Source organism: Notolepis coatsorum (genome assembly GCF_963971535.1).
Source record: "Notolepis coatsorum genome assembly, chromosome: 10".
Taxonomy (NCBI): domain Eukaryota; kingdom Metazoa; phylum Chordata; class Actinopteri; order Aulopiformes; family Paralepididae; genus Notolepis; species Notolepis coatsorum.
This window is the reverse complement of record NC_140174.1, coordinates 25234540-25247232: the sequence shown is the minus strand read 5'-3', so window position 1 is coordinate 25247232 and position 12693 is coordinate 25234540. Positions and strand designations below refer to the sequence as shown.

At 44.5% G+C, this 12693-nt stretch overlaps 1 protein-coding gene across 3 annotated transcripts in view; it reads right to left on the bottom strand.

Moving 5' to 3' along the window:
* Positions 1-11157: 11157 nt before the first annotated feature.
* Positions 11158-12693, bottom strand: part of mrtfab (myocardin related transcription factor Ab) — an 89508-nt gene continuing 87972 nt past the window's right edge. For 2 of the 3 annotated variants that reach the window (XM_084323659.1, XM_084323658.1), the window contains one exon: positions 11158-12685. In XM_084323659.1, coding sequence (XP_084179785.1) covers positions 12126-12685 — 560 coding nt within the window. In that variant the 3' untranslated portion in view covers positions 11158-12125. The remainder of the gene's footprint in view (positions 12686-12693) is intronic. The other variant, XM_084323660.1, reaches the window with a different exon arrangement.

Here is a 12693-nt window from a genome sequence, read left to right as displayed (position 1 = left end):
ACAGGGTTCGATTTAAAAACTACACAAGTTACTGTTTGGGGAGGAAGTGGAACAATGTGAGTGAGTGAGTGAGTGAGTGAGTGAGTAAGTGAGTGAGTGAGTGAGTGAGTGAGTGAGTGAGTGAGTGAGTGAGTGAGTGAGTGAGTGAGTGAGTGAGTGAGTGAGAGGGGTACTGTGTGAGTTTGTATTATAAGATAAGTGCCTAATGTGCTGCCCAGTTTTTAAATGTTTCTTTTACTCTTGGGTGTGGGGGTAGCCAGGGAGGGAAGGGATTCATAAAAAATGTGACGTGTGCTACACCCACCAAAAACAACTTATTCAATACGATATAAGATAAGATATTCCTTTGTTGATAAAAGGTGAGGAGAGAGAGTGAGAGTGAGAGAAAGAGAGAGAGAGAGAGAGAGATATTATTATCCCTGCTCAATTCAACTACCTGCTCCTCAGCATCGCTGGTTTGTAATAACAGTCATTCAAGGATGTCTTGGAGTACAGACTACAGTGTGTTCTTTATAGAAGTAAGAAAGAAAAAACAGAGACAACCAGATGGATGGAGAGGAGTGGGCGGCGGAGGCATCAGGGACACGCGCTCATGTCCCTTGGCGATCTCATATCTCTCTCCCTCCCCCCTCCCTTTCACTCAAGAGAGGACGAGAAGAAAAAATAAAAATAGGGAATGAAAGAAGCCAGGGTGATGTATGCGGCCAAACGGACCTGTCTGAAAACATTAAGAGAGCGAGGGTCTAACAGGAGATGAGAGGGGGACATTTAGGATAGATTAGGCTGTCCAACCCTCCGGGGTGGGAGAGAATCAGCCTCCGTCTCCAGGATGGGAGAGAATACAGACCCGGAGATTTAATTTGACCCGTCTTTGAAGCGATGTACACATAGGCCTACCTGTGGCGTACCTCTGCACCTTTGTGTGTTCTCATTTTTATATTCAGATCTAATTGTCTTTCCTCTATTACCCTGCCCATACCTGTACCTACACAGTAAATTTCACAGAGTAAATTTTACTCAAACTGAGTCCATTTGAGCCCAAGTGAGTAAAATGTTACTCAGTTTGAATAAGATTTACTCAGTTTGAGTAAAATTTACTCAGCGAAGTTTACTGTGTACCCTCCCCCCTCCCCCATGCTGCTATGACACCAGAATTTCCCCAAGGGGATCAATAAAGGTATATTGTATCTTATTTTAATGGGAACTTTACTGAAAAACAGCTACAATTTATTTTGCACCTAATGTCACACATTATCCCAAGGCTCCAAACAGTTTTGCACACATTAATTTGGTTTGACAGTTGTTGAGAATTTATTTGAATATGGCCACCAGTGATGTCATCAGAGGTGTCCTCTCATGACATCACTGGTGGCCCTATTCAAACTCATTAACTCTCAATAACTGTCAAACTAAATTAATGTGTGCAAAACAGTTTGGAGCCTTGGGTTATGTCAGAGATTATGTACAAAATATATCACTGTTGTTTGGTGAAGTGCCTTTTAAGATACCAGGCAGTCACGGCTGTAAAAGTAGAATTGGATGTGGCAAATCACATGCAGCGTTATGGTTTAAACAGAGACGTGCCGGTGGTTGATGGCTTGAGTGTTCACCTGTCAGACACCACTGAAGGGGACGCGCAGGGCAGAGGAGCGGGGAGCGACATTCTGAGACGTCTTGCTCCATTCATAGCAGGAATCAAATGTAGGCTAATAATACGTGTATATTACGCTACTAGAGTGGAACAGAACATAATCCTGTTTTTGTGACTCGAGTTTGTGTGTAGGAGAGAGAGAGAGAGAGAGAGAGAGAGAGAGAGAGAGAGAGAGAGAGAGAGAGAGAGAGAGAGAGATAGATTGAGTATGTATGTAGGTGGAGAGAGATTGAGTATGTATGTACTGTAGGTGGAGAGAGATTGAGTCTGTGTGTAGGTGGAGAGAGATTGAGTATGTATGTAGGTGGAGAGAGATTGAGTCTGTGTGTAGGTGGAGAGAGTTGAGTCTGTGTGTAGGGAGAGAGATCGATTGAGTCTGTGTAGGTGGAGAGAGTTGAGTCTGTGTGTAGGGAGAGATAGATTGAGTCTGTGTAGGTGGAGAGAGTTGAGTCTGTGTGTAGGTGGAGAGAGTTGAGTCTGTGTGTAGGGAGAGAGAGATTGAGTCTGTGTAGGTGGAGATAGTTGAGTCTGTGTGTAGGTGGAGAGAGTTGAGTCTGTGTGTAGGGAGAGAGAGATTGAGTATGTATGTAGGTGGAGAGAGTTGAGTCTGTGTGTAGGTGGAGAGAGATTGAGTCTGTGTAGGTGGAGAGAGTTGAGTCTGTGTGTAGGTGGAGAGAGTTGAGTCTGTGTGTAGGGAGAGAGAGATTGAGTCTGTGTAGGTGGAGAGAGTTGAGTCTGTGTGTAGGTGGAGAGAGATTGAGTCTGTGTAGGTGGAGAGAGATTGAGTCTGTGTAGGTGGAGAGAGATTGAGTCTGTGTGTAGGTGGAGAGAGAGATTGAGTCTGTGTAGGTGGAGAGAGTTGAGTCTGTGTAGGTGGAGAGAGAGATTGAGTCTGTGTGTAGGTGGAGAGAGATTGAGTCTGTGTGTAGAGAGAGAGAGATTGAGTCTGTGTAGGTGGAGAGATTGCCATGGCAGTTTTTCTCTGTGGTATTGGAGGATAGTATCTCCTGCCAGTCAAGCTTTTTCACTGAATCCTCAAAGCTCTGTTGCAGGTTTTTTGGGATGTAGTTTGATGAGGTGGCAGATTTTTTGGATGTTTTTAGAAAGCGAGTTTTATTGAGTTTCCTGGTGAAACAGATGAAATTGTGGTCAGATATACCGGTCAACATGTTGTTGGTCTTAGTGATTCTATCCGGTTGGTTGGTGAAAACTAGGTCTATTTTGGTCTGGGAGGTTTTGGTAATTCTAGTTGGCTGTTTGATTATTTGTTCAAAGCTGTGGGCATCCATGGATTGTTTTAAGTTCTTTCTAGCCTGTTTACTGTCCCAATTAACATTGAAGTCACCTATGATTATTGTTTCCTTGTTGCAGGATTTTAGGACATGTTTTAACTGGTCGTAAAACTCAACTTTTGCATCTGGTTTTCTGTAGAGACATATCAGGGTAAATTACATTTGTTCAGCAAGAGTGATTTCCACACCAACAGATTCTACACCAACACATTCAAAGTCAGTGGACCATTCCAGTTTTTTACAGGCAATTGTGTCTCTGATGTACAGTAGGACTCCCCCACCTCCTTTCCCAGTCTTCCTGTCATTCCTAAATACATTGTAGCCTGGCATGGATACTAGGGCTTCAGGGGACGACTTCTTTAGCCATGTCTCACTCAGACCTAAGCAATGTAAGTTAGAATCAAGTAGGAGGTGCTCTAGCTGTTCGCGTTTATTACCAACACTACGAATGTTGAGGTGACCACAAAAGAAACCCTTTGGTTTGCATAGGGGGTCCCATACAGTTCTGGCCTGGTTTAGGGTACCAAATAGTTTAGTCTTGCGGTGCTTTCTCAGTACATGGTTTCTACCTCTAGGTGCTACCTCAGGGTCTCCTCTGGCAGTGGAGAGAGAGATTGAGTCTGTGTAGGTGGAGAGAGATTGAGTCTGTGTGTAGGTGGAGAGAGTTGAGTCTGTGTGTAGGGAGAGAGAGAGATTGAGTCTGTGTGTAGGGAGAGAGATAGATTGAGTCTGTGTGTAGGTGGAGAGAGATTGAGTTTGTGTGTAGGGGGAGAGGGAGATTGAGTCTGTTTGTAGGGAGAGATAGATTGAGTCTGTGTGTAGGTGGAGAGAGATTGAGTTTGTGTGTAGGGGGAGAGAGGGAGATTGAGTCTGTTTGTAGGGAGAGATAGATTGAGTGTGTGTAGGGAGAGAGGGAGATTGAGTCTGTGTGTAGGGAGAGAGATTGAGTCTGTGTGTAGGGAGAGAGATTGAGTCTGTGTGTAGGGAGAGAGAGATTGAGTCTGTGTGTAGGGAGAGATAGATTGAGTCTGTGTGTAGGGAGAGAGATTGAGTCTGTGTGTAGGGAGAGAGATTGAGTCTGTGTGTATGGAGAGAGAGATTTAATCTGTGTGTAGGGAGAGAGATTGAGTCTGTGTGTAGGGAGAGAGAGATTGAGTCTGTGTGTAGGGAGAGGGATTGAGTCTGTGTGTAGGGAGAGAGATTGAGTGTGTGTGTAGGGAGAGAGAGATTTAATCTGTGTGTAGGGAGAGAGATTGAGTGTGTGTGTAGGGAGAGAGAGATTTAATCTGTGTGTAGGGAGAGAGATTGAGTGTGTGTGTAGGGAGAGGGAGATTTAATCTGTGTGTAGGGAGAGAGATTGAGTGTGTGTGTGTAGGGAGAGAGATAGATTTAATCTGTGTGTAGGGAGAGAGATTGAGTGTGTGTGTAGGGAGAGAGAGATTTAATCTGTGTGTAGGGAGAGAGATTGAGTCTGTGTGTAGGGAGAGAGATTGAGTGTGTGTGTAGGGAGAGAGAGAGATTTAATCTGTGTGTAGGGAGAGAGATTGAGTGTGTGTGTAGGGAGAGGGAGATTTAATCTGTGTGTAGGGAGAGAGATTGAGTGTGTGTGTAGGGAGAGAGAGAGATTTAATCTGTGTGTAGGGAGAGAGATTGAGTGTGTGTGTAGGGAGAGAGAGAGATTTAATCTGTGTGTAGGGAGAGAGATTGAGTCTTGCGCATCAACATGCCATGTTGGACAGAACATCAGGTCGCACCTCATGGCAACATGATGTAAAATAGAGAATACAGAAAAGAAAGAGAGCATAATGTAAACGGACGATTCTTCAAACCACCAACCTTTCTGTTATGTCCATGTGCAGTAACACCAGAGCTACTACAATTATTTCTTTCCCCAATAATGAAGTATGAAATTCAAGTTCAAGTTTTGTTTTATTTGTCGCATATACGTAAGGTACATGTACATTATAGTGAAATGCTTGGTTCTGTATGGCCCTCCTCAAATTGTGCTTCATACAGTAAAAAAGTTAATAAGCTGTAGCCCTATTTCGCCTAAAGGTACATGCCTACGTAAATGGAAGATTGCTCCACTTCTGCAAGGTCAATTTGCATGTTCTTGGTATCTAGGAACATCTAGGGACCTGGGGGTATGTACTATTTCCAGTGTCAGAAATATTGTGTCTGTTACTAGGCTTGAGTAAATTGTAATGAAGAAAAGGAGAATATAAATTATGATTTATTTTTGCATCTGTGCCGGTGAATAACACCATGTTACAATTGTGCCGTAACCGAGGTCGCTCACTGAGCTCATTCACCACCTTATTGAGATCAAGTGTAAAGAAAATCTAAGCAAATTAATAAAGGGAAGATGATTAAACAGAAGGATTTGTAGATACAGTAATAAATGATAATCGATTTTAATTATGAATTCATATTTGACCTTGAACTTGACCTTATTATGGCCAAATCATACATCTATGGATAGGGAAAATGCTCCTCTTTCCAATGGCAGAGTTGAATCTGGATTGAAAATGAAAATATACACTTTGACTACTGTTTTTGATAGGGGTATGGTCTTTACTCTTGGCTACAAAAAATTTAAAATTAAAAACATTAACCTCTTAACATCCAACGGCCCACATGTGGACGATTCACGATGCCACTTTGCTGACCTCTAGAGGCTCGGGTGTGCATTTCCATTAATACAATATATAGATAGAATTAAAGCCCTATTTGTTGCCTGTCGATTGCCCTTTCAGGTGACAATATCCGTTCAGCGGTTCTCGAGTTACATGCCGATATGTGAGGTGTAGCCAATGAGTGTGGCTTTCCAATGATATCCCATGATATGATAATTGGGGATCTAATATGGTCTCTATTGATCGATTTATGATAAAGAAAAGCAGGGTCCGCCTATAGGGGGACCTTACCTAACACTATACAAAATATACAATATACAAAACTAAAGTACAGAATGCAAAACAAAATGTAAAAATGCTAAAATTAGATAAAGAGGTAGTGCAACTATTTTAGTAATAAATAGATAAAATATGGTGTAGTGTTAAAACGTGTTTAAAGTGTCTAAAGTGAATGTTCAAAGTGAGAGTGTGCATGTGGATGTGTGTGCAATGACTGTAGAATGGATGGGTTAGTGGCAGTGCTGCATAGAGTCCACATTGAGCATCCTGATGGCCTGAGGATAGAATTCCTTCTGAGTCTCTCTGTACTGGCCATGAGACTACGGTATCGCTTGCCTGACCGCAGCAGTGCAAAGAGGCAGTTGTTTGGGTGGCTACTAGAGTCTTTGACTATTCTCTTGACTTAGCCGTAGCCCTGCAACGCCTGGTGTAAATGTCCTGGAGAGTGGGAAGCCCACCTCTGATGGTGCGTTCAGCTGATCGAGCCACTCTCTGCAGTCGTGTGCGGTGCTATTCCAAAACCAGGAAGTGATGTTACCAGTCAGTCTAACCAATCTCTCTATTGTGCAAGAGTAGAAGTTCATTAAGATCTTAATTAAGATTCCAGGTGATTTGTGCTGTTCACATTGTGGTGAACAAAAACAGATGAGTCACATATGAGCCACTTTAGCCTGCAGTCTGAACGTAGTCATAATCTAATCCATCAGGGTGGATCATTTAAATGTTGTGTAGAGTTAATATGCCTTTTGTCAGCCTCTCTGAAAAACGATGAATCTTTCTTTGTTATTTAGAACATTGTATGGTCAGACGTTGCATATAGCTGAACGCCCCCTCCCGTGGATGAGCGGATGGATGGATGTGTAGATAGGAGTGGAATGTCTGTGATTAGAGGGAACTAGTGTCATAGCACGCAGGGAGAGAAACAAGACAGGAGTGGTAGGGTTTTGAGTCAAATGCAGGTTGAAAAGATAGACATGTATAACATCAGATATATAATAGAACTTGTTGACAGAAGCAAGACCATGATGAAACGGTCTGTGTTAAGTAGGATTCTCACTGTACCGTTTAATGAAACAAGGAAATTTGCTTTTCTATATGGTTGACCAAATACACCAACACCAGGTTTCAACAGATTGCTCAACTGTGGCGATGGTAGGCCAATGGCGCCCTCTAGTGACCTCTCCCTTAGTTGCAGAATCAGATATACCTTACTTTATATACTTTAACAATTTTATATAACTTCATTGAATCTGTGGAAGTATTTTCTTTCCACAAATAAAACGAAATCAAAATTGTATTATTAATTAATTAATTTTAATTAATTTTATTTATGATGAATTGAAAATGGGGGACCCTGATGTAAACAAGTCTTTCTCTGGTCTTGCATCCCCTTAACAATTGTGTGTATTGAGCCGTACTGTATTGTACCCATTCTGCAATCTGTTAATAACGTTTTCAATCAATCAATCAATCAATCAATCAATCAATCAATCAATCTTCCAACACCTCTTTATTCCCTTGTATTGAGGTGTTTTTGGTGTGTGTAGCACACATCACATTTATTATTATCTCCTTCCCTGCCTGGCTGCGTGTATATTTTCCCTAATGGAGTTGCACTTCCACGTTCGGTTTGCGCGATCTGATTGGCCACTGACGTTTTTCTCAGCGCCAATCGTGTTACTCCTAACAAACTGGTTAAGCTTGGCGACACTTTCGAAGTCGCTCTCTTTCGAAGTTGGTTAAGGTTAGGGTTAGGGTTAAGGTTAGGGTTAGTTGGTTAAGGTTAGTTGGTTACGGTTAGGGTAAAAGCCTGCTGGCGCGATTGGCGCTGAAAAAAACATCAGTGGCCAATCAGATCGCGCAAACCGATCGAGGAAGTGCAACTCCGTTAGGGAAAATATACACGCTGCCTGGCTACCACACACCAGTCAAAAACCTTTACAAACTGGGCAGCATGTTAGGTAGGCACTAGTGTTCCATGGCTTGAAAAAGACAGCTAATTGATTAAAGCTCATTTATTGCTAATTTATCTAATACAAGATGTATTACTGGTGAATGATATGATACCCACCACTGTGTCCTTTATGAAAAGGTTGGATGGCCTTCTCTGGTTGAAAGGCGTAACTATCATTGGTGTTTCTTTATTTTTAAAGCCCTTATTGGTAAACGTCCCTCTTTAGGGTTGCTCCAGTTTGCTCTGAACCAGGAAAAACTGCTTTTTCCTTTGATGCTTCCAACACCTGGAATGCCCTCCATCTGACTCTGAAGGTTATTCCTTCTCTTGCTGCATTTAAAAGTATGATCTCCGACCACTGTGTCTTAGCTGATTTTCGATTGTTTATTTATTGTGCCTATGTAACGGTTGTGACATTGTCACCTTAAACTTCGATGACCGAGGGAGTTTCGAACCTGCAGGTCTCCCACACCGCGGGCAACAGCAAAGAAGTGAACTCACTACTTTGTAACGTGTCTATGTGTCTTTTGAGGATGAGAGTGAACTTAACCCATAGCACCACTACTCACCCCAGTCACTTCACGACATCTGAAGTCCTTCGTGACTGCGCTTCGCGGTACCATCCGTCACACTCACCCTCCTTAAAATCACTCCACTCCACCCAAGGCATCCGGGTCAGTCGGCACCAATGTAACGGTTGTGATTGTCACCTCAAACTTCGATGCCCGAGGGAGTTTCGAACCCGGGTCTCCCACGCCGCGGGCAACAGCACAGACCGCTATACCAAGAGGTGAATAAAGACATGTTGAAGCTTGTTTAAAGTTTGCCTAACAACATTTTGAGAAAGCCAGTGAATTACTGGGAGCATGTACTCTGGTCAGATGAGATCAAAATGTTACTTTCTGGCTGTCACACAACACACCATGTTTGGAGGAGAAATGGCAGTGCACATTACCCGAATAACACTACCAACAGTGAAGTTTGGAGGTGGAAGTATCATGGTGTGGGGCTGCTTCTCCTCTCCTGGTACTGGCAGACTTCATATCATTGAAGGAACAATGAATGGAGCCATGTACAGAGAGATTCTTGAGATGAACCTGCTGCCATCCACCAGGATGCTGAGGATGACACGTAGGTGGACCTTCCACCATGACAACAATCCAAAGCATACAGCAAAGGAAACTTGCAGTTGATTTCAGAGAAAGAAAATCAACTTGTTGGAATGGCCCAGTCAATCACCTGACTTAAACCCAATTGAATATTTGTGGAAGCATCTGAAGATCCAGATTCACAAGAGGCCCCTCCGCAATCTTCAAGATTTAAAGACAATCTGTGTAGAGGAATGGACCAAAATCACACCTGAATACTGCAGGTGATTAGTTACATCATACAGAAAGCATCCTTGGAGCTGTCATTACAAAAAAAGGCTTCTCCACTAAGTATTGAATTAATTTCAGTTAGTGTGTTCAATACTTTTTTCCTATGTCATTCCACTTTATTACACATAACTTTATGTATGTATGGGCTTTAATGTTTAGATTTTTTGTCTGGATTCCCTGAGTTAAAGGAAAACTCCAACATTTTGGGAAATTAGCTCATTTGGCATCTACCCTGGAGTTAGACAAGAAGATACATACCCTTTTTCTTCTCTGTGCATGCAGTAAGAGTAGGAAGACAGGCACCGTTAGCCTAGCTTAGCGTCAGTCACTGGAAGTAGGTTCCTCCATTAGCCTAGTTCCAAACGTCTTCCTACTCCTACTGCATCCACAGAGAAGAAAAAGGTATGCATCTTCTTGTCTAACTCCAGGGTTCCCAAAATGGAGTGTTAAGATACATACCTTTTTATTCTCTGTGCATGCAGTAGCAGTAGGAAGACGCGCACGATTAGCCTAGCTTAGCGTCAGTCACTGGAAGTAGGTTCCTCCATTAGCCTAGTTCCCAACGTCTTCCTACTCCTACTGCATGCACAGAGAAGAAAAATGTATATATCTTCTTGTCCAACTCCAGTGTAGATGGCAAATAAGCTAATTTCCCAAAATGTTGGAGTTTTCCTTTAATACCAAAGTCTGGTGAAAATTTCACTTGAATGGCCACATTGGAAATATATTTACGGGACAAAATGCTGATGTGTTCAATACTTATTTCCCCCAGGCCCATTGTATATCACCCCTAGGAAACTGTATGATGGGCCTTGTGGCTGACTCCCAGTGCACTCTATGCACTCTGGGGGCAACAGGCACCTATATGCACATGTTCTGGGAATGCCCACCGGTCGCTTGAAGCCTTTTTACAACGCATCCGCGTTTCCGGGTTCCCGTTTTGCGCTCCGATTGGCCAGGTCATGTGACATGCGCGCCAATCGTGGGACGGCAAGTTTCTACACTGGTTAAGCTTAGGCACTCTTCGAAGTTGGTTAAGGTTAGAGTTTGTCTTAGAGCGTGACAGCAAGTTATTTCGCCGGTTAAGCTTAGGCACTCTTTCAAAGTTGGTTAAGGTTAGAGTTTGTCTTAGAGCATGGCGATAGAACGGCAGGTAGTTTGCAGGCTGTTCGACGCGGAAATGGGCAAACACGCTATTGGGCGCACATGTCACATGACCTGGCCAATCAGAGCGCCTGAAACGAGGATGCGTTGTAAAAAGGCTACACGCCCACCGGTCGCTCGATTTTGGAGGGCCATACCTGCTAAGCTTTCAGACATATGTGATTTGACAATACCACTATCAACAACAACACTACTACTGAATGATATCTCTCAGCTGCCGGCTACTATACAGCAAAAAATACTAGTTTTAGCGGGAATTCCAGCTGTAAAAAAATGTATAGCCATGATGGAAACAACCCAACAAACGTACAATAATTAATTGGGCTTTAACATTCTTAGATGTCATTTATTTAGAGATCTCCACAGCTCGGGTAATTGGAGTCAGATAATCTAATATTACCGTAGGTTCTGGGCATCGGCAGCTGAGAGTGTAAAATCCATGATCTAGTAGCAGGCGAGGTCAGGGTGCTCGGTCCTGAGAGGTCCTGGGGTGGGGGGTGGGATTGGGGGAAGAAATGTCTTTTAGCATTATAATTTATTATAATAAAAAATGTATTTGTATATATTCTCCCTGTCTTGTGTTCCCAATGCCATTGTTTTGAATGTATTTTACTATAATTTATCTTATTTAATTCGTTATGTCTTATTTGAATTGTTATCATTATTGTTATTGTATTGTATTGTGTCTGTCACATGTTAAATAAAATTAAAAAAAATTATCACAAAAAAACAGTCACATCTGTTCAAGTTTTCGTCGCATGTTTATTTATTTTTTTACATTTTCTTAAAAAAACGACAAGGTCCAAGTAGTTTGGAAGCCCAGCCCCTCACCCCTATATCCCCCCAGCCGGCTAGCTCCACTCTAAGCAACCAGGAAAGAAAAATAGTAATATGGACAATCAATAATATACACCCCATATACAGCAATGCATAGTGGTCTAACAGAACACCTCCGATAATACCCAACCTCCAATGAGGTTTCAATTCATCAAATGGTTTCCACCAATGAGGTTCATTTCATCAGAAACTTTCAACCAATGACATTTGTGTTACGACTAGTTTGGGCGGGTCCCGGGTCGTCCTGGATACAGAGACTAATATCTTCCCGCCACACCGGTGGGCGTCCAGCCGACTGACGGCGACGCGAGACAGGCTTCGACTCATACGCTTCAGCCACTTGTCCCGGAAGCCACCGGATCGTGCCGTCGACCTCGACGCGAGCGACCCGGAACCCGTTTCCACCAATCAGATTCAGCATAAGTGCAAAGTTGGAGGCACCGACGCACACCTTGTGGTTTCTACCCGCGTTTCACTTTGTTCACCACCACAGCGGGGAGAGCCGTGACCGGAACCGTTTTAAATGACCTCTTGTTTAATCACTGATCTAGGTTCAGCTGGTCTTACAGCCCTTATCAGGTTGACCCAGGTCAGGACAGAGAAACGGATCTGATCTGGAGTAGTTTCAGCTCTCGGGCCGAAGAGCAGGTTTACAGCATCTACTCCTCTAGCTCTAGAATTAAAATTCAAAGACAGCTCGCAGTCCGTTTGAGTTTAACTTGTGAATTTAACTTCCCTTCGTCCTGCGATACAGTAACCGCCACGTGTCAGCCGGGCCAGAGTGTGCGTGTGTGTGTGTGTGTGTGCCGGGGAAGCCCGCAGTGGTAAGAGCCAGCGTAGGAGAGAGTATCCTGTATGTGCGTGAGCGAGATGGGCTCCTGTACACAGTGTGAGCAGAGAGTGAGCGTGTCTCGTGTCCGCTGTGCGTCCGGGCTACAAACAGGAGTCCCAGTGCAGCTGCAGGTCCGTGCTGTCCAGGAAGTCGTCGGAGAACACGCTCGGCGGGGTGTGGGGCGCCAGGGGTGCCAGGCTCGTGCCCCCGTCCCCCGCTCCTCCTGCTCCGCCGGCGCTGCCCACCATGGAGATGTCCAGCCAGTCCATGCTGTCCAGGGTGGGGTCCCCGAAGTCCAGCCCCGCCGGGTGGGGGGAGAAGCCCAGGTCGGAGGTGTCCATGGGGGAGGGCGGGTGGTGTTCCAGGAGGCTGCGAGTGCTCAGCATGTGACTGTGGAGGTCGTCGATCAGCCTCAGATCCCCGTTTGCCTCCACGCCCAGCAGCGGGCCGCCTGCAGTGCTCTCCAGGAAGTCCTCCAGGCGCGCGCTCCCGCCGCAGTGGTTGCCCGCGGGCGAATGCTGCCGGCCGGCGGGGAGGGAGGCGGGCTCCGGAGGGGTGGGAGGGGAGAGGTGGAGAGGGGACGGGGGGGAGGCGGGGGAGGGCGGATTGGAGTGGAGGTGGGCCAGGGAAGGGTCTGGGTTGGCCCTGAAGCCAGAGATTTCTAGGGAA